The 22,154-nt window shown below is 41.4% G+C and overlaps 2 protein-coding genes across 3 annotated transcripts in view; one reads left to right on the top strand and one right to left on the bottom strand.

Annotated features, from left to right (window-relative positions):
- The window catches only part of psmd1 (proteasome 26S subunit, non-ATPase 1), a 59,351-nt gene that overhangs the window by 14,969 nt on the left and 22,228 nt on the right, over positions 1 to 22,154 (top strand). For both annotated transcript variants that reach the window (XM_079506855.1, XM_079506856.1), the window contains exons 16-17: positions 668 to 732; positions 19,696 to 19,810. In XM_079506855.1, the coding sequence (XP_079362981.1) occupies positions 668 to 732; positions 19,696 to 19,810 (180 nt within the window). The remainder of the gene's footprint in view (positions 1 to 667; positions 733 to 19,695; positions 19,811 to 22,154) is intronic.
- htr2b (5-hydroxytryptamine (serotonin) receptor 2B, G protein-coupled) lies at positions 4,350 to 11,744 on the bottom strand. Its single transcript, XM_079505760.1, has 3 exons — positions 11,343 to 11,744; positions 7,387 to 7,587; positions 4,350 to 5,353 (listed from the first exon to the last, which is right to left on the bottom strand). The coding sequence occupies exons 1-3, from the start codon at positions 11,602 to 11,604 to the stop codon at positions 4,404 to 4,406; spliced, it is 1,413 nt and encodes a 470-aa protein (XP_079361886.1). The 5' UTR covers positions 11,605 to 11,744; the 3' UTR covers positions 4,350 to 4,403.

Raw genomic sequence — 22,154 nt, 5'->3', positions numbered from 1 at the left:
TTATCATACAACATAACATGTACTGTACATTCTGCTGGGAAGAGAGAACAGGTTTATCATACAACATAATACGTAATGTACATTCTGCTGGGAAGAGAGAACAGGTTTATCATACAACATAACATGTACTGTACATTCTGCTGGGAAGAGAGAACAGGTTTATCATACAACATAATACGTAATGTACATTCTGCTGGGAAGAACAGAGGTTTATCATACAGAACAACATAACACGTCCATTCTGCTGGGAAGAACATCATTTTCTTTTTTGTAACGACGTCGAGTTTTGCACTATTTTCCCAACGTGTATGCACGAGGCATCAACTAAGTAAACTATGAATGTTTGTTATGATATGAACTACTGGCTTGCGGTTTTTGTATCGTAATTAATTTGTCATGCCCCAGTGTGTAAAGACCATAAGGGTTCAGTAAATCAAGTGCATTGAAAATCAGTTAAAATGGAAGATGATTTGCTTTAATTCAAAATGTGTGATTCAGCTTAACGTCCTGCAGGTGTCAGACTGCACAAGTTCAATTTCGTGATGACACAATAATGTGGCTGATAATGTTTTCAGATACTAGGCCATACAATGACCATAATGGACTGCTAAGCTTTAGGATTAAATGGTTTGGTTAAACGAGTCTCCTTTTTTTTTCCCCCTCAAAGGTGAGCGACGTGAACGATGATGTCAGAAGGGCTGCCGTTGAATCCATCGGCTTCATCATGTTCAGGTAAGATTCAGATTGCATTACCCCAGCCTTCAGATCCTTGTCTTGTCATGCTCCTACATGGCCACTAGGGGTCCTCCTACATCTGTTATGACATATTCCATGACAGCTTATTCATCAGTCTCTATGCAAGTACACAGAGACTGCATTCCACCCATAGCACAGGATAGTTATCCAAATGAAGTTGAAGCTCATCCTTGAGATGGTATTATTAGTGGCTTGTACCGCCCCATGCCTTTTGCCAAACATCCAAAACAAACAGTAATGTGTTCCGCTCTGGTTTCAGACTTGTAGATGGCAAATCTGTCTTAGCCATAATCATCTGTGGCACCCCACCCTGGACATTCTATCTGCTACAAAGGCACCAGTCTTTCATGTTCTCTTTTAAAGAATGGGGAGCATTTGTAAATATTAACTACAGCACTGGCTATGTTGTCGTCAGTCGGGTTTAGTTGAAAGTGATTTGCACTAGGGAGAGATGTAGGGATGTGTAAAAGTGTCTACAATGAAAACTGATTACTATAATTCAACATTAATCGATAGTCAACGCTAAGGCTGTTACAAACCATAACAAAAGCATACATTGTGGAAAAATGTAATAAAAATCTGTTATCCATCCACATAATGTTCATCAGGCTAATGATAACAGATACCAATATAGGATTCAAGTCACCTGCAGTAGGCTTTTTTTAATCGATCGATTTTGATCCTATTAACGATTAATCTGAACCATCCCTAGTGCACGCTAGTCTTATGTGTTTGTGCTGCTCTTGTTAGTTGGCAAGGAAATTAATAGTAGTCTGTTAAATTAGTTGCTGTGCACATATCACATTTACGCGCTGTGAAGGTACAAATTGACCACTTTGACTTTTGCACAAAATACACTGATTTCCTTATCACTTCTTGACCAAAAGAAGGAAGCACAGGGTTAAAATGAAATGGAAATTACAATAGTGAGTAGCATATGTAGTAATTTAACTTAAATACTTTACCTTGGTTACTAGATCTTTTTCCTGATCTTTTTCCTGTCTCAAAAGTTGGTGAGCCACCCTCAGATCCATATGTCTAGTGATTTTCCACGTGATTATTCGGTAGTTATGTTGAAGAATTATGTAGAATTTCTAAAGAGGGATATACAATACCCTTTGAAAGCATTTTACTCTATAATGTATGTACACCCCCCCATTGCACTGGCCCTTGAGGGGCCATGTACCTCCTGCTCACATCTCCTGCTCGTGTTGGCATGTTACGTAATTATATGGGATTTCTTTTTAAGATTTGTTTTTGGCTTTTCTGCCTTTATTGATAGTTTCAAGTGAAGATAGACAGGAAAGGGAGAGAGAGAAGGGGAGAGACATGCAGCAAAGGTCGCCATGAACGGGACTCGAACACGTGACACGCTGTCAGGCCAGAGCCTATATGTAGCATGTGCCTGGACCGCTAGGCCAGCGGGCGCCAAGGATTTTTCTTTTAAAATTAAAAATGTAAATTAAAATGATGTTCAGCTTCATAAGCATGGCTGAAAACCAATAGCAGTGTTATTAATCTTTAACGAGAGCCCTTTTGTCAAGTTGGCATTTACAAGTTTGGTGATGCACAACTTATTAGTGTCACAATTCTGTGACCTGTAACATAACAAACATGTCTGCTGTATACAGTTGAATTTAGATGCTCTTGTTGTTTTGTGACTGAAGCTTTGCCTTCTGTGCGAGGAGGACAGATGGGGCCTTCTTGTCTGTCTCAACTGCACATTTTTATTTTCTCTGTATTTATGGGGGGTCATCAGTCATTAGTACACAGACGTGAATTTACTCATCAGGCGTGCAGGGGAGCGTTAAACAGAGCAGCCTTGCCAAGCAAGGCGAAAACCCGGGCGTCCATTTTAAGCCCAAAAAAGGCTATGTGATATTCCTCATGATCAATAGAGCCCGCTAGATAAACCCTCTGTAAATCCTTCCCGTGTTTAGAAAGCCTCCTGAACGGCAACAATTCAGCTGTGCTCCTCTCGCTTCCAGTTCACACCCTAATGGCCTGCTTCACTCGAGGGGGAACCAGCTCTGGCCCATTTTTTTTTTAAATGGGCCAGAGCTCAAATTTCTGGTGTCTTTTTTTCCCTCTGGTGTCCAGAATTTGCAAAGATCAACAAAACTTGATTAATTTAATAAAAGTTATTTTATGGTAGGATGCTTTTCTCTTATAAGTTGGCATTTCAAGTCCTCTATCTACATGATTATACTAATATATATATATATATATACACACACACACACACACACACACACACACACACACACACACACACACACACACACACACACACACACACCGTGCATAAACGGATGGCTCATTCCCAGCTGGAAGATTCCCATCCAAACGATATATTTACAGTAGGTTGACTGTTAATCTAAACTGACATTTGTTTAGTATATTTGTTGCCCTGTCTGTCGTCTTAGAAACCCTGTTGACTTAACATATTTAGCTCTCTACTATGCAGTATAATGATGGCAATTGATAACTTTACAATGCTAAGATACATGCAGACGGACTGATAGCATCACTGGCTTGAGGTATCTATGCCCTACTACCCTGCTGGCCCATTTGTATCTGTAGGCTAAGTCTGTTTGGGTTGCCCATTTTTATTACCACTAATTAAATAGATTATGACATGTGCTTGCTCTGTTGTGTTGAATCGTTGCAGCCGCATTGTTTTTTCATTAAGCCTCAGAAGCCTTTGCCTGTTGTGTGGTTTATGGTGTGTTTATTCAGCTCTCCAGTGGGAAGCCTGCTTTGCCCTAGTGATTCCCAGTTATTCAAAGAGACATAAAGATAATGCCTCGATAAATGTGAAATAGTAGTCTGGTGCGTAATGTCGCTCTGTATTAAGAGCGTCTGCTAAATGCTTAAATTGTAAATTGAAATGTAACAGTTAGTTGTGATCAGAAAACTTGAAAATTCTGCATGTACATTTTTATTGAGCATGTTCAGCAAAGCTTTGGATTTAATGCAATATTAGTATTTCTCTTTCAACGCTGTAGCACTTTTGAAAAACCCCAATCATTGACATTCCAAAACTAAACAGTGCAGTAAGTCTGTAATACACATAGAAAAACACCTTTTCACAAAAACTGAAAAAAACCCAACTTGCAGTAACAATGAGTAATATCATTTTGAGAGTGCAATGCATCAAGAATGTTGCAGAAGAGATTTGAAAAGGTCACGGGAGTCCTCCCTAGTTATGTAGCCCACTGTAAGCATACATCTGAAATAGTACATAGCAGGTTCAAATAGCCCAAGGTGAGAGGATTAGAATTGCAATACAGAGAGTTTCCAGACGGTCATACCTCTTCATTCCTTGCGTTTTTGTCTGGCAGTCTCCTTAAAGACAATCCATTCTGAGCCATGTGGGATTTCACATATATTGCGAGTATCCTCCTGCAGAATGTTGATGTTTATTGACATTAATGTTCTGCAAGTTACAGTTATACTTTGAAAACTTGCTTGTGGTCGCTGCCATTTATTTTGCTTCCCCTTCAGACTCGGAGCTCACTGTGTTTCCTCTTAGTGCACAGAAGGGATCGTCATTGTCTCAATGTAAAATGGCCTGTATGACCTACATTTCCATGTGTCGCTGATTTGTTTCAGACTCTTTCCGAAGGGAGTGCATTAAGTCAGCTCTATACGTAACTCACATGTTCCTCATGCTTACAGTCCTCATTCTCTGTTAGAAGCAGTGTGTCCAACACAACTCTGCTAGAGGACTGTGTGGGCGCTTGCCTGCGCCTCAGCGGGCTTTGGTAGCTCACCGCACCAATTCCGTTTTTCATTCCCCGCTTCATGAACAGTTTGGAGTTCTCTGCCATGGAGGAGCGGAAGGAAATCTTTGTCAGATTTCGTCGCCCGTGCTGCGGCCTCATGCGCCTTTCTTCTCCATCACTGGCATAATTACAGGTCATGTAGCGAGTGAACGCTTCCCGGAACGTCCTGTTGAACAGGGTGTAGACCAGGGGGTTGATGCCTGATGACACATAGCCCACCCATACAAATATCTCCATTAAACGAGCGATCACATCGTTGTCACAGCTGGCACACAGCACAGAGGTGATGTTGGTAATGAAGAAGGGGCACCACATGACCACAAACAGGAGAAAGACGATGCCCAGCACCTTAGATGCACGCTGTTCATTACTGAGGTTCTGCATGGACTTTTTGCCTATAGTGGACATCCGCCGAAAAGGCATGTCATCCACTGTGAAGGCCTGCATTGTGGCTGAATTCACATTTCCTGGCGATCTGATAAGTCGGCCATCTGGCAGAGTCAGTTTCTCATCCGGTGGCGTGGATGCAGTCTGTTCCGTTTGGAAGACTGTGGAGACTGACGGTCGGTGGAAGCGTTGTGTCACCTTTGACTTGAGCAAGTAGACCTTTTTGCGCAGCACCTGAATGGTTAGCAGATAGATGACCATCATGATGGTCAAAGGGATGAAGAATGCCGCCATGGAGCCAAACATGATGAACTCACGGAAGCTGTCAGTTCTCAGCAGGCAGGTATGGTTGCTGTTGAAGGTGACGTTGTTGGGGAGATGGTAGTTCTTCAGCCCCTTTATGGGAATGGGAAGTGCTATACCTGAATATGAGAAAGTGGAAAAGTATTAGTATTGCCAAATAACATGGCTAGATAAGTAGATATTTTAGTTTTTTTAAATTTTCATTAAATTGAAAAAGATAGTGGCTCTGTTAGCTTTGGATAGATGTATATGGTGTCAATTCCCAGTTCAGTTCACTCCCAGTTCACTCCTTTCATTGCTCAAACAAAAGTTTCCATATTTGGCATTTCAATTTAGGTGACCCGAATCTGTAATTGAATAAATATTTCAAACTTTGATGTCATAAGACTGGGATGAGAAAGAATTGGGTTTGCAGAATGAATCCAAACACACAACTGATTATCCATGACCTGCTTTGATCTTCCTGTCACTGATCAATGTGCAGAATAAGGACTCTTCATCCTAAGTGCTTTTCTCCCTCCCCGCCACTCCATCCAATCATCTGCTTTTGCTCAGAGTCGAGCAGTGGTGGAAAAAGTACTGACAATTTTTACTTAACCCATTTAGACCTGAGGCCTAAATTATTTTAGGCCTAAATGTCCTAAAAAAAGGCTTCTAAATCAGTTTTCTGAAAAAAACAATGTTTCTATATCAGTGGTAATCTCAAACTACTTCATGTCAAGGACCCAAACAATTATATGTATTTGGAACGTTCGTTCTGAAAGATTCAAAGATTTGTGCCACACGATTTTTCAAAAATAGCAGATCTACAAGCTCATAGCGTGAGTGCCGCGCTATGAGCTTGTAGATCTGCTATTTTTCAATAGCTAAAGTATAACATAATGCTTAAAACACAAAGGGGTTCCCATCCAGAATGGGTCAAGTAAAAGGATCAATACCACAATCTAGAAAAGTAACAAGTATACAAAATATACCTAAAGTACCAAAAGTACTCATTATGCAGACTGTCCTGTTACACAAGTTCAATACCTGTATAAGGCTAAAGTGGATAATGCATGTTTTGCAATGATAATCGAAATCTACAAAGTAACTAGAAACTAAAGTTTTAAATTATAGTGGAGTAAAAGTACAATATTTGCCTCTGACATGTAGTTGAGTAGAGGGAAAAAGAAAATTGGAAAGTAAAAATACCTCAATTGTACTTTGTTACTTTCCACCACTGAAGTCAAGTTCAAATCATACCCCAGGGCCCCTCTGACAGCTCTGAGTACTATATGATTCTCCATTAATGCCAGGGTGAATCCAGCCAAAATGTCACACCACAATCTATGAAACTCACTGGCCAGAGAACCAGCCTGCGCTGTTAATAAGCTCAAGAGTCTCTTAAATTCATTTCCTACTGGGAAGCTAATATGGTTTGCAGATTTTTACAGATCTCAACCAGCAAAACGGTCTGCTTATGCAAGGGTTCATTGGCCAGTCATGTAGAGTAGCATATTGTAGTGTTGGACCAAAAAACTAAAAGAAACATGATCCATTTCTTTTATTAAAATAATTGATCAAAAACTAATTTAAGAATAAAAAATAAACATACAATTTTTTCAATGACTGTGCTTACAATCTTTTCTAAATATTATTTAAATTTGTATTCTATTTATTTTCTTTTGGAACCATTATCTAAACCCTTGAGCTTATTCCTAAATTTTGAGCCTAATTAAACATTGGGGTCAAAAGTTAACATCAGTCAGCTGTTGGTAGCGTGACTTTTATCATGGGCTATTTACATTAGACACTTTGATGTAATATGAAGGGACAAAAATATGTCCTGCCCTGTGATTTTCTGAAGCCGAGTTGTTCATACAAGCTGTCCCACAGGACTGCTTCATTGACATCTCTGTGAATGTTCTGGTGTGTTAACCATTGAAGCCGGCACTGTGTATATAGCACCTACTTTTTATTGCGTCCGGCTTTTATTCCTGACTCTTAGAAACCAGGTCTGCTGTGGCTCATATGTCAAGTAATCAAACAGACTGTCCCTCACAAAAGGAAATGTTATCAAACTCTGGCCACCTATGAACTTGAAGGGGCGAAGGAGACATGTGGTGGCTGGCTAGCAATGATTTGCTTAGTTTTGAAAGACGGCCATGCTCACCTATGGATATGAGCCACACCAGGGCACACTTTGCCAAGGCTTTGGCCCTGGATTTGTACTGGCTGTGCTGGATGGGCTTCTTGATGGCAATGTAGCGGTCCAGTGAGATGGCGCAAAGATGCATGATGGATGCCGTGGAGAACAGCACATCCAGGAAGAGCCAGATAGGGCAGAGGAACTCTGGAAGAGGCCACCCAGAATCTGAGAAAAGGATAAGAGGGGATTATATGACAATAACAATCCAGTCTTTAAAGCACATGTGAAATTATTTTTATTTATTTTAAATCTCTTGGAGCAGACGGTCCATTTCTGATTTAACTTTGATGCACTTATGTCCTCAGTATACCCCATTTTCTCTCTAAACTGAAATTCCTTCGCACGCATGATTACCAGTTATGGAGGATGTGCCCCGGTGTCCACAGCATAGCACTCATGTAAAGATTGGCGTTTGTTTATCTCAGTGAGGAATGGATACTGGAAGAAAGCATTGTTCTCTGATGACTGTTTATGGAGCTAAAAGCTCTTTATGTAGATGTGCAGAAGACCATGCTCGAGTCCACAGAAGTGTTTATTTTGGGTTTCCAGGCATGAAATTGGCAAGTAATTGGACTGGCTCGTGTCCTGACCCATTAACGTTGCAAAAGACTCTATTGTCTGACATAATTACATTCAATTCTGTTGTGTTTTGTGTTTTTCCTAAGTGCTACTTGTAATGGGCAATGGCACTAGGCTGAATGGAAGCCTGTCGAGGTGAATTAGTTTTAATATGAAAGGATCTCTTATTGCTATTTTATTGTTGCTCTGTGGAGGAATGATTCATCTTTAGATATAAATGTGGGAAACAATATTCAATGAACAACATAAATGGTAGTTGTATTTTTTAATTTGAATTCATCTACTCATGAGTCCAGTCTATTTTTTATTTTTTTTTGTAAGAAACAAACTAAGCATTTGAGTACAAATATGGGCCAAGGGCCGCTGATTTCTGTCAAATACTGAATACCTTTTTTCTTTTTGTAACTAATATGCTATCGAGCACCCCTTTACTGTTGGTTTCGGCTCTGTTTCCCCAAATAATTGATTCAATCTGTTTTTGGGGCATGCCCTCATGTCCCGAAAATGGTCTTTGATTTTTTTCTGTCCTTTTGAAATGGAACATTGATGATAGCTGCTGCGGTAAGAATTCACAAGCCTGCAGCTCCCATCTCGGGGAAGATTAGACGGATAAAAACGCTAAATTGTTATTCTCCAGTTTGAGGATTTGGTCTGGACATGGTGCTAAGATGGCACTTAAACGGAAGCAGTCTGAAAAGGATGGGGCTGATTTCATTAGCAGAACAGACCGACAATGTTTTATTCTCCACCTGTTGGTTCAGGGCCCTGGCAATAGTGACACTCTGCCAAATTCTTTAAGCTAACCTTGGATTAGCTGGTACAGAAAATGTTACCTCACTGCTATGTTATGGGCTTAGATGTGCCAACTACCAAGCCTTAAATGCATCAAAACAATTTATTTTACCTGGTCCTTAACATAAACACTTACTTAGTGGACAAATTAACATCGCTTTATAAATCTAGAACCAATCGTCAAATGCATAAAAACTATTTATTTGACATGGTTCTCGGTATAAACACTTAGTAGACTAAGTAGTGCTGCTTTCCAATCATTCAAGACTGGAAATGCACTCTGAGAGATGCTACACTCGTGCCATGTATAAGCATAGGGCATTTAATAGTGTGCTGTGACCTTTCACTGTTGAGGGAAGGGGGGGATACATTAAAAAATAGAACTGGCCCTGACTCATGATGCTACCCCAAACTCGTCTACCAATTTTGATCCGAACCGAATTTCAGACAAGACGGATACTGGCGATTGCAATAAACCCACTCCGCTGGGCATGGGTGTAATGGTTCTTAAACACACACTTTTTTTCCCCCACTGAATTTCTTTTTTGTTCTACATTATAGCGTTCTCTGCTGGGTGTGGGTGTAATGCTCCTTAACACCCGAATTCTTTTCAACAAGCAGTTTCTTTGATTTACGTTGTTGTTACACGTTATAGTGCTAGACAGAAACCACCTTTTAAACAGTGGAACCATTTAAATGTTCAAGGTGTTGCCTATAAGCTTTGAATTCATCTGTTGAGCAGATGTGGACAAAAACCCAGAGTGGCTCACACTTGTAATGTAACTCCTTTTATTCATGAATATTGAAAGCTCCAACTTGTCTGCAGTCTTGTGCATTTAGCTTAGTACATGTTTTTGCCAGCCTGATATCGCTGTTGCTGATGTGTTGCTGGCGTTGTTGCCTGACCTTTAAGGGTGCCAACTTTGAGGCTCTGATAAAAGTGAATTGCAGCTGGTCTTCTAAACGTATGACCCTCTTTCTGCCTGCTTCAGTGCATACACTGCTGTTTGTACACAGAGCCTGATGTGGTCGTCCATGTGGAGTGACTCTACAGCCTCAGCGTGAGGTACTAAACTCTGTTTGTGTGTGTGTGTGTGTTTATGTTCACTTCTCATGATGTTTCTCACTACTCTTGCTGTGGTGCTGTTGTACTGTATACACTACAGACAAGGAGGCAAGTAGTGGCTGCTGCTGCTCAGTCTAAAACAAAACAAGAATGTTCCTTTTGAAGAGATTTAATTCCAAAATGAGACTGAGATGGTTAGCAGGATCCATACTAAACGTCTGTAAAATGGGACAGTTAGATTCCTTCTCCTTCATTTCATTCTACAAAATTACAGCTTCACTGTTTTATGGTGAAAAATAAATAAATGGATCGATCATATGTTAAGTTCTATCCTGAAATAATTTTACAGCATCGCTAGCGCTGTCATCTACTTTGACAGTTAACTCTTATTTAGTTATTTTTGAGTCTAGCTGAATGTAACTTTTGCTCTGACAGAGTGAATTCAATTCAGTGTACAGTAACTGCATACTTTGTATGCAGTTGGTAATTTACACCATGTGCAATTTCCCCCTGTGTGCATGCCTTAAGGTTCTTATCCAAATGGTTTGTGCAGTTTTCTTAAGCGTGGCTGGATCTTGTGTTCCTTCCACACATTGGGAGAGGATCAGTGTAGTTTGTCTCGGGGGCATTTAAGTCCATTCCCTCACGGAATTAATGAACGGTAATCTGTCAGACTTGCTTCAGTGTAAAAGCAGTTGACCTTATTTTTTTACGTCAACAGAGGGAACACTAATGGCCAGTTCTTACACAGCCGCATTTGTCCACCAATAACACTTGGAATCGAAAGCAAGTGTTTTTAGTTGCCCCCCACCTCCACCCCCACCCCTCGGCACAGCTCAGGTTTGGGGCTTTTACACTGAACAAGACTGAAGGGCTGTCAACCTGATGCCAGTTGGGTCTCGCTGTGTCCCTGCCATAATCAAACTGCCAGAGGAAGTAGTCTCGTTATTATTATTCATCTGCTGTAATTTGTTTAGAGAACGAACGCAGTCGCATCCAGCTTTGTCTGATTTAGAATCTTTCTTGAACCTCTCTGCAAGCCTATTTTGCTTTCATTGCTTTGCATTAGACGGGCTGCTGAACAATGAAATGAAGAGTCTATCCTATTTGAAAATGAACACGTTAAGCATTTTTGCTTTCCTGTCCACGGCTCATTAAGGCATTTGTTGTTGTCTTTTTTTCATAGCAGCTATAATCTCCATTGGGAGAGAAGGTGCACAGATTTACTTACTAGTCATATTAATAACAGCTGACACGCTAAGGCAGTGAGTAGCTTACTTTTTTTAAATGCATTTTTTTGCCCTAAACATTAATTATACCTGCGTGCCTCATAATCACAGACACCAAGAGCAGAATCAGAAAAGGTGAATATAGTGATTGATGGGGAACTATAGTAGCGGTGCACTGCTTCGAGTTATGGTGACCGTGATTTACGTCCATGGACGGCAAATAAACCGGTGGCCTGTCCTCCATGGTAACTTACTATAGAGGACAGTGATCAGGGCAACGGGCATCACCAGGAGTCCCACCAGGAGGTCCGCAACGGCCAGAGACATCAGGAAGTAGTTGGTGGCGTTCTGCAGCCTCCTTTCCAGTGACACGGCGAGGATGACCAGGATGTTGCCTCCGATGGTCGGGATGATGACCATGATGATGAGGAGGGCTGCCCATTGCAGCTGCATCCCAGCCCCCTCCGCAGGTCCCGAGCAGTTGGGCGCCAGTGGAACTGCCACTGGCTGGGGCATGCTGCTGCACAGGGGGAGGAGGAGGAGGGGGGCACGGCGGGCCTTGGCGACAGGCGGGTCTCTGCTCTGACTGGCTCCAGAGACGTGGTCAGCATGGTCACTGGGTCCCGCGGGCAGGAGCACGGGAGCCAGGGCAGGGACAGCACAGGGCCGATGCACAGGGTGGCAAATCCCTGGTGAATCCAAGCGGGTGACTTTGGTTGGTCGGTTAAAGATAGGGCTTCCTTGGAACCAGGCAATAATCCAAACTCTAATTCCACGGCAAAGAGAGATGTGTTGGCCAGGAGTCTGTATTCACACATCCAGGCAATTCCAGTCTATGTTCATCAGATTACTCCAGTGTTGAAACAGTTCTGTTAAAGAAACCATAGTGAAACAGTGTTATCCCCTTTCAATTGCTTTTTTTTCTCTGAGTGTTATGTCCTATAATGGCGAGTGACATTGATTATAGCAAATGACAAAGGATTTTCCTGCACAGTCATTATTGGTTCCAGACCACAGGGAAGGTAATTAACAAAGGAAGTGGCTATTAGCTGTAATCACAGGTTGCTAGCTGTTATGTACATTGCTGTATTGATGCTTCTAGATTTGTGCATTCACATATTGAGTGTAGAAGTACTGTAAATTAAATATATTTTTTTTACTTTTAAATAGTGTGAGGTGGGAAGGATTCATTTATTTAAATTATTTAAAAATATGGTATTTGTATTTTTGCTTTGTTTTATTGTATGTCATAAAATGTTAGTTTTTACAGTAAGTCGGTTTCTTACCTTTTTTAAGTTTGTGCCTTCCCCCTTCGCTCTTCACCGGTAGAACAGTTATCACAGAGCCGCTGCATCCTTGCATCCAAATGAAGGCAAACAGGGTGTTGTGCGTTAAGAGGACTGTGCACCCCCAAATGTGCTTAAATCCTCAAACTCATCAAGGAATGTTATCATTTGTTCTTTTTTTTTTCCATGTTTCAAAATATTTACACCTTGCCCAAATACGAGCATGTCACAGAAATCCCTCCCTGAGAGGAGGAAAAGCTCAATACGGTCCCAGTAGTCTTTGGCCATCCATGATGTGGAAGTTCTTTTGTTCCCTCCTGTTGGAAGAAATCCCAGTCTTAATTCGCACCGGCTACTGTTATCACAGGTTTAAAAGTTTCAGATGTTCTGTCTCTCCCATTCCTGCTCCCTGCCTCTCTCGTTCACCATCTCTGATCATCTCTCTCTCTCTTGCTCACTCACTGGCTCCACTCCGTCCGCCGCCCCCCCTCCCCTCTCCCTCTCACTCCCTCCCCTCGTCTTGCACGAGTCTATGCTCTGGAGAAAACAGATGAATGTCTCTGTGTTGGCCATACGCCAGTAGTTCTGGGAGGTAATTTCCTTCAACACAGCCGTCCCACTGTTTATATTTGTCACTTTCTGTTCTGCCTCTCCCCCAGAAGAGCCAATTGGGGGGACTGTGTGTGTGTGTTTTAGTGCATGGGGGTGCTCTGTAGTGAGGTGCTAGAAAAAGCTCACTGTCACCGTTCTGCTTGCATTCTCCAGCTGAGCGAAAGGTCAAAATCCAGTTTGCATGGACATCAGCCATGTTTGGAATCTGATACATTTTTATGTTTATTCTTTTGCACTTAGCCATAATGGCAGTCATAATTAGTGTATTCTATCTGCTGTGCTCCCTCATTGTATGGTGTTGAAACCTATGAAAGCCATAAAATGGGGTGTTGGAGCGTACGGTATCCTGACCTGAAGATGATTGGCTTCCTTTTTGAGGGCTCATAGTGAAGGAGTTATTGATTAGCGTCAACCCTTCGTACACCATATTGTGTACCCCTATTTTCTTTACGTTGGAAACTTTACACTTTCTTTCATGTTGGTGTTGTAAAGATGTCGGAGCGGTGCAAGAGAGAAGTACGTTATAGTTGTCGCCAGATGAGGACCTCATGACAGGTGTTTCATTAAACTCAGGGCCAGCAGCAGTGGCACCATCAGAAGGCTCAACGGTAAATTCTGCTGTCACAAATCTGCCAGTACTCACTGAGCACATGTATACGTCCAGGTTAGGGGTCAAAGATGGCATTATTTATGTGAGGAGTTATTTTATGGATTCCGTTTCCACAGCCTGATAGACGCGTTGAACCAGAGCATCTTGAGTCTTGTCTAGTGTTCTCAAATACCTGATCGATGGACCTTAGCTCTTAATTTGCTGGCGTCTGGGCCAACCATCAAGCTAACTTGGACTGATTAACTTTTAATTAGAGGAAGGGTCAGAGAGGTGTCCCCCCGCCCACGTCCCGTCCCCTTCCCCAAGATGCATCGGAGAGTGAGGGTGCACTGCACTTTGCTGACATCTGCTAGCATTCTGCCGACATCTGCGCACCTCTGAACTGAACTGGTGTCGTGCAACACTACTCAAATACAACACTCGAGTCATTATTCCATGTACTTGCTGACTCTGAATTTCCAACCTTATTTCCTCGCATTTTCTCAGACATGAACATAGTTTGTTTTTTTGTATTTTTTTTAAAGTTCAGTACTTTTTTACGTTCCAAGGTTATTATAGTTTCGCATTTTTCAATTGTTTTTATATTTCATTTTTTTAAATTAATTTCTTGGTTTAATCCATTTAGGCCTGACCTCAAAATTTAAAAAAAATCCTCCAGTTTTCTGAAATGAATATTTTCACGATTTTTCAAAAATAGCAGACCTACAAGCTCGTAGCGCGCCACTCGGTGGCACGCTATGAGCTTGTAGATCTGCTATTTTTCAATAGCTAAATTATAACAATGTTTAAAACACCAAAAGGGGTTCCCGCCCAAAAAGTGTTAAACTTGGTTCAATTTCAGTTAGTTTTAATGTATGTTTTATGTGCATTTACTAGTTTATTGACTATAATAATCCTGGTTGGTTCTTAGAGAGTGAACCCATGTCACGCCTCTGCTTGTTGGATACAACATTATCCAGGTACTCTCCATGGCATGTTTGAAATGGACAGGAAGCCAGCTAATTAAATCTGCAATTTTGCCGTAGTTGTACATTACTAATTGCCTCTATCACATTTTCAGGTGGTAAAATGAATCTATAATTTATTTAGGTTTTCTGTACCCACTGTTCCTTCCACTTAATTGTATGTGCGTGTTGCTTCCCAGACATATTGCAAACAGGCTTAGGAGACAAATGCAGTAGGATAAGAAAGAAAGAATGTCTCTCCACGATTCTGCTCTTGGTGTCCAGGAGGCACACACGGTATAAAAAAATATATTAAAAAATACTTTTGAAGATATTGATACGGTAGTGTTTGGAATTTTCTTTGTCTGTGTCGGCTTGAGTACATGATATCTACTGAAAATGTTAAATTGAAGGCTTTATATCATATTCCTTCAGTGCCTTTTCAAGCAAAGTAATATCGTAGGCAAAGTAGCCATGGATTTTGTAAAGCCTGTGTTTTACCACTGGTCTGTCGCTCTCTGCACTTCAGAAGTTCAGAAGATCCAAAAAAAGATGTGCAGAGGTCATCCGAACACCAGAATGGCATCTTCTATCGTGCCCCTTGTGTCAAATTGAAAATATTCTCCCTCTGATTGCCATTTGCGCTCAGATAAAGCCCTACTGTGCCAGGGTTAGATGAGATGTTAAACCCAAACGGACGGGTGGAGATTTAGGCTCCGGGAATGCTCCACAGCATTAATGTATTAAGGACTGTATCATGAGACTCCCCGGAGGCTTAGTGAGTTATTTGTGTGTAAACCCTTTGGGCTTTATTGTCACGCCCTTTGTGTTATGGACTCTGTAACAGACTTTCAATGAGCTTAATTTTGTGTTTTATTGCATTCAGAAGGGTTACGCGAAATCCCTCCCAATTTTGAACCCCTGCTTGTTTATGTTGGAGCGACGATGGTATTAAATGGATGTTAACTGAGTCAAAATAACTTGCAAATGTGGCTAGTTGACCTCCAGACTTATTAACAGTGCAGTCACAGTTCTGGAATACTTTATCTTATCAATTATGGTGAAGTGTTGTTGGAGTGCCCTTGGGTTTCCCCCTTACATTTCTACTAGATCATTTGTTTTGAATCAACTTTTTCAATATTGCTGTGCAAATAAACTAAACGACTAGTAAAAGCAGGTAATCACACTCATTTACGTTATTCCGTGAGATCAATGCACATTTTCATTAACATAAGGAAATCATTTACAGTAAATGTAATTTTACAGTAAACAGTAATTTTACTTTCTGGAAGACTTGGCACAGTGGTTGACATCTTGGCTGACTTGTGGCAAAGGGAAGCCATGGATAGAGATTTGTGGTGTTGACTTTGACTTTTATTGGGGGATTGGTTTAACACCTGCAGTATCAGTGACCATTTCAGTCAAAGCAATTTCTGTGACATTTCAAAGACCCTTAATCTCCAGACTGAGCTCGGCAGTCATGCCCAGGCAATGTGGGTCTTATCGCCACCTTTCACTACAGAACCATCGGATAACATGGCCAATATAATTCTCAAAGCTTACCTCACCCTGCCTTCTGGCCCCCTTAAATCGAGACATTACGAGGCTCTATGCAGTTGGAAATTTACAATAACTGTAACATTGCACATTTTGTAATTTAGGTAAGGATTTACATCACTTGTCGTGGAGAGGAAATCTCATCCGTGTCGTCTTCCACATTTTCCCCCATGTCTTGTCGCATTCTTTTACCCGTCCTGTCCGTGGATGTGACTAGTTTGGATCTTGCGTTTTTCATTCAATTGAAATGAAGATATCATTGCTGCCTGCTTGGATGTTTTTGTCTCAACATAGCGTGACTTGACTGCAGCATTAGCCTTAACCACTCGGGTGTGTGTGTGTGTGCGCCAGTGTGTGAGTGAGACGCATAACTGATTGCAGTGTGTTCAAGGGCAAACTAATGAGCAGCCTTTTGTTTGCCTTGTGTTTTTCAGTCTCTCTTTGGGGGATTTCATTCAGAATCCATTAAGTTCACTGTTCACTTCAGGACTTAACAAACAACACACACACACACACTGCACAACACATACTTTAGAACCTCTTTACCTTAAGACATAATTCTAGTGTTGTCGTCCAGAGGGTTGAGTTCCCCTGTTGGGCTGTGTTATACCGTCTGTGAAGCCCACTCCCTCTGTCTGTGGTTCAAACCCAGCATGAAGAAGGTTGGTGGATGCCGGTGGTGGTGGGGGGGATAATCACCTTGTGTAAATTGTTTAAGGAAACAGTCTTGACACAGCTGCCTGAGCTTGAGGTCGGGTCTGTCAAAGGTATTTGAAGAACACACGAGGATGTTTCTCATGGTGAGATGATAGGTTTGACTGGAGCCAGGAAAATGTGATGGTGGGGAAGAGGAGCTGGCTCCGACATGGGAAACATAATCCGGTACAGTGGTCCATATAGTAATAGAGGGGATGGCTAGAATGTTAGTGTTATCTCAGGGACAGTTTTGCTGGTTTGTTAATCAAAGGAATGAGAAGTCACTCTGAATGGAAATAACCATAGCCATTTGGTTGATTCTTTTATGGAAAAAGCACACTTTCACATTTGTCACTCAGATTGGATGCTTTGATCCAAAAAACACACTCCGCAGTAATCAAGGCTTTGTCTACCTACATTGCTTTGCCAGCCTCTACAACAGGTTTGGGCAACCTTTTTGGACACAAGATCTGCAAAATCTACCATTGCCAGACAGTGAAAACCACCAATATTTAGATCATAGGATGATAATGACATTAATACGAGCATAGACTAGGTCGATAATTTAATCATACAAAATATGCTAGCCCTAGGTGTCTGACAAGCTGGAAAGAAAAGTGCTATGCATATCAAAAGAAAAGAAAAACGGTCGTAGCAAATTAAACATCTGTTGCAGTCTGTAGGCAACAAAACAAAAGGGGGAACCGGCTGCCAGTCCATTAATTTAACTTGATAGCTACTGGCTGCGATTCTGTCACTGGTGATCAATTCAGTAGTTTGACTTGAAAGTCAAATGTGAGAAAACACTCAACAGCCATTCATGGTAACATCATCATGTCCTTCATTTGCCATATTTTCCTGCACAGTGAATAATGCAGGTGAATGATGTAATGGGGGAAATCTGAGCGTTGTGTTTGGCCCGTGCTGCGCCACTCCTCCTGATAATGATTTGTTGGGTTCACATTCAAACCAGGCAGCAAGTCTAAGTGTGATTAAACGGCAAATATATTGGCATGGCAATGTGATTGAATGTTTTTCTCCGTTTTCATTTAAATTGCTCCACACTCGACAGAAAACCCAAGGTATGGTATAGCTATGGTTAATCTCAGACAGTTGCCCACCTCTGCTCTACAGACCATAGTATACATTTAGCTTATTTTTGGCTATCTTTATATTTTTTGTAAATAGATGTAATCAAGTGAAATGTTTCTATACTGCTGTTATTGCACTTTAATGCAACAAAATCACAGAGACCAATCCCATGTACTGTATGTATGTGTATGTACAGTGGGAATGCTGCCATTTGTTGCACGGAGCTACACTAGGCAGAACGCTCTTGTGGTTAATCGGCAGTTAATCAGAATATTTAACGAAGTTGAGTTTACAACGCTGAAGAAAGCTTTGTGCTGAAACGTTCTGGTTGCTAAACTGTTCCATTCCAGTTTAATAAAAGCACCTGAAGGACATTTCCGTGAGTGCTGGTAATTCCTCTGACTGTAAAATAACTTTTCTAGACTGCATAACCCAGTAAGACATTAGAAGTTTGAGTAGTCCTCTTGATGTTCCATCACTGTTTATTTCACTTGACAATTTTTGTTGACAGATTTTCTTCTTTTTTTGCTTTTTTAAATGAATGGTTTACGTTGCATACCCCCCTTACTGTACATCTTAATTGACTTGGCTCAATGTGCAGTTCAGTCAGCAGTTAAATACATAACGGTTTATACCAGCGGTGAAAGAAATTGCGGTAAGCTACAGAGCCTTTCCATTATATCTCCAGCCAAATATTTCAATCTAGTAACATTTCTGAGGACACCGTATTCAGTCTTCTGTGTGTCGCAGCAGCAACCCCCTGAAGATTGGCAAACTGTCATAGCCATAAATCACAGGCCTTATTTCTCACACGCACACACTCACAAAAAGTTATACAAAATAGTATTTCCAGGTTTAACACCCATAAGACTGTTCACTGTTGGTGCCGGATTTGCCTCATGACCGCACTGCCTTTGAAGTACAGCATTTTAGCCCTGTAGCGCCTTGCAATGATGGCATCTGTTGCCTTGACAATGTTTCTTTAATGACATGAAGCTCTCTGCCCTGCCCTGCCCTTTGTGACAACGGGATACGTTTTATAGAATGATCCACAGTAGTGATGAGCCTCTGCAAAGAAGGCCCTGGCTGAGATCAACCACCATGATAATGCTAATTATAATGGATAATTGGTCTGACTACTCGTGTGGCAATCACTTCATCCGTGATTCATGTGGAACTTGTTTTTGTATTGAGGGAGGCCTGATTTCAGTGCTTTGTTAAAAATGTCTGCTCATTACCAAAGTTCTGACTAGGGAATAATCTGCATTGATGTGTCAAAGAGCTTTAAAAGTTATTCTCTAACCTTGCTTGACATTTCATAATTGAGCTATAATTTTAAGTTATTAAGTTGGAAAATATAATGTACTGCATGGAATATTCCATGCAGTACAGCAGACTTAATATTTGGTGTACCTGCTATTTGAAGGGTGTGTAAAGTTACTGTAAACACAAACATTGTCCTAACACAAACACACAAATTAAATGCCATTGTTAATGAATGGCCAGTTTTACGGCATTGTCTCACACGGGTGTGATTTTTAAATTATTTATCGATTTGTTTTTGTGATTCATGAATGTCTTTAAGTGTGTACCGCAGTAGCTTTCCTTTTTTTCTTTTACACTACCTTTCATAATTTGTCTACAGAAAAGAACATTTGGCAATGAAGGGAGGGGGGGGAGAGGTTTAATCAATGTATGAATGAATGAACCATTGTAAAGCGCTTTGAGCACTTGGAAAAGCGCTATAAAAATGCAATTCATTATAATGAATATCTTCTCAGTTTTTCCACTGCCTTGTGTCTTTGTCTAGGACTCCAGAACAATGCCCTAGTGTGGTGTCTCTTCTGTCCGAGAGCTACAATCCCCATGTACGCTGTGGAGCAGCCATGGCCCTGGGCATCTGCTGCGCCGGGACTGGCAATAAGGTTAGTCCTTCTCTCTTCTTTAAGGTCCGGGAACATGACGAATAAATGGTTTTGAAAATACGCCAGTGATGTAAATAGGGTGCGTTTTGCGTCCCAAAACGCACTTTATAGTTATGGGACGCAATAAACCAACAGCCTCTGCATCCTGTGGACGCAACTCCTGGCTGCACTGAAGACTATGGCACTCTCTCGGTCACACACTGTTCTACGTGGAAGTCTAGCACTCTTTCGGTCACACACTGTTCTACGTGGAAGTCTAGCACTCTTTCGGTCACACACAGGCTGCAACATCGGGTCTCATCACAACCCAATGCGCGACCCGTGAAGTCGGGGGGAAAAATAATAAAAGAGAGAAAAGAAAAAGACGGAGTGACAAATCGTTAGCAACAAGCTATGCTAACAGACTGGTGGTGGTGGTGTTGGCTATTAGCTTGTTGCTGCTGCTGATTCGACGCACTGATTGAACTTCACTTCATGTCCGCCTGTAACGTGAACGAATCCTGACACCAGCGCTGCAAAAACAGACAGATCTACAAGCTCTCAACGCGCTGCAAACGGCGCTGCAGAGATGGGCGCATCTGCGGGTTCTCAACGCGTTTGTTTTTGCAGCGCTGGTGTCAGGGTTCGTTCACGTTGATCTACAAGCTCTCAACACGTTGTAAACGGCGCTGCAGAGACAGGCGCTGACGCGACGCGTTGAGAGCTTGTGAATCTGTCTTTTTTGCAACTGCCATTCTTCCCTGTAGACAGGGACTCAAGTGACTTCTAAGTTCCACTTTTCCAAATAAATTATTTTACATCCACAATGGCAAACCTATTTGCATTTTGGCTAAGTACAATAATTGCAACTGCAACTTTTGGTTGGTATATTAAGCTATGTTAAATCCACTGTTGCCCACTATTAGTATTTCTTACTGAGTTGTGCTTGCTAATACAATTTACAATTTAGGCATTTAGCAGACGCTCTTAATCCAGAGCGACTTACATTAGGCAGGAACAAAATTATGGGAATACATCACATATCACATATCACAAATACTACTAGCCTACATAAAAAGATATACTGTATAGGCCTATTTGATATTTTTATATATATATTTTTTTTATAAAAAATGTTTTATTATTATTTTTGAGTGGTGCAACCACTCCCTTACGGAGCTATGTGTGTGTCTGGGTATGAGCACAAAAATAGCATGGTTGTTTTTCACCATCTGTGTGCAACCTAACGCTATGCTTTCGGGGGGTGCCAATACATTACAGTGACAGTACAGTAGAGGGTACAGTAGAGGGACCGCCACACGGTAACTGTCATTTCTCAACCGTTTCGGACGCGGCACGGCACGCCGGAACCGGCCCGGCCCGGCCCCCTGGGCGCATTCCTGGGGGTCTGGAACCCCCCCCCCCGCGAACCCCCTCACGGAGTTGCACCACTCACTTCACACAGGTGTGATTTTTTTTGGGACTCATAAGATTTTTTTGGGACTCATTTGAATGACCACCTGTGCATCCCGGGACCCATTACATTGAAAACCTATTTACATCACTGATACGCCCGTGAATATTTCACTTCAGCAGTCCGCTATTAACTTAGTGGTGCCTCATTCACAGAGGTAGATGCTTTTATTTGCTGTGAAATATAAACCTTCTTTCAAGGTCGAAATAAATTACATCAGTTTATTGCCGCATAATTTGGTGTGGGTGCACAACAGGTGTCCTAAATAAATTATAAAAAGTGTTTCATTGTTGATGCACCAACATTCTCGTTAAGTCGGGAAATTAAATTGTGACATGCAATTATACAGTTATTAATTGTTTTGCCGTATTTCTAGCGGCTACTTGCTATGAAGGAAAGTCTTTTGCCCGTTCTTCACTTGAGCCTCAATCATGGGCGACTGCAAAAATATATCATAAATGAATACTGAAACCAGATATAATCATTAAGGAAAGTTTATACATGCACCACGTACTATGTAAACTCTTAATTTCCATTTTCCAGCCATTCAGTTCTAGTCTAGCCTGCCTATTAATGTGTGGGCACATGAGTCTCAATAAGGTGAGAACTCAGAAAGCCTGTGATGTGTAGAGGTCTCATATAACGTCATCGGGCTCTTGGTTGAGTGTTGGTAGTCGAGGACTATCTACTACTATAGACAGACAGTGATCCTGTGTGGGAAATTCAGATGTCATTGAAGTGCACTATGATGCTTAAACCCAGAATTAAATATTCTTCAATGGTCTGTGAGGGGAAAAATGGAAAAGTCTTTGTAGAGTTATATGACCTGCGTTGGCCGCAGCCATCAGCCTTGCTTTTCTCTATTCATCCTCATCACCTTCTTTGTAGTCC

This window comes from Electrona antarctica, assembly GCF_951216825.1.
Source record: "Electrona antarctica genome assembly, chromosome: 7".
NCBI classification, from domain to species: Eukaryota; Metazoa; Chordata; class Actinopteri; order Myctophiformes; family Myctophidae; genus Electrona; species Electrona antarctica.
The sequence above is the reverse complement of the archived record's forward strand: the minus strand, read 5'-3'. Positions and strand labels throughout refer to the sequence as shown.

Bases quoted from the DNA above. Each gene is read 5' to 3' on its own strand.
- htr2b (XM_079505760.1), bottom strand. From the start codon at position 11,604: ATGCCCCAGCCAGTGGCAGTTCCACTGGCGCCCAACTGCTCGGGACCT. The intron at 7,588-11,342 runs GTAAGTTACCAT...TCCTTTTCTCAG, and splicing joins CCTGATCACTGTCCTCTATA to ATTCTGGGTGGCCTCTTCCA. The intron at 5,354-7,386 runs GTGAGCATGGCC...TCTCATATTCAG, and splicing joins GGTGTGGCTCATATCCATAG to GTATAGCACTTCCCATTCCC.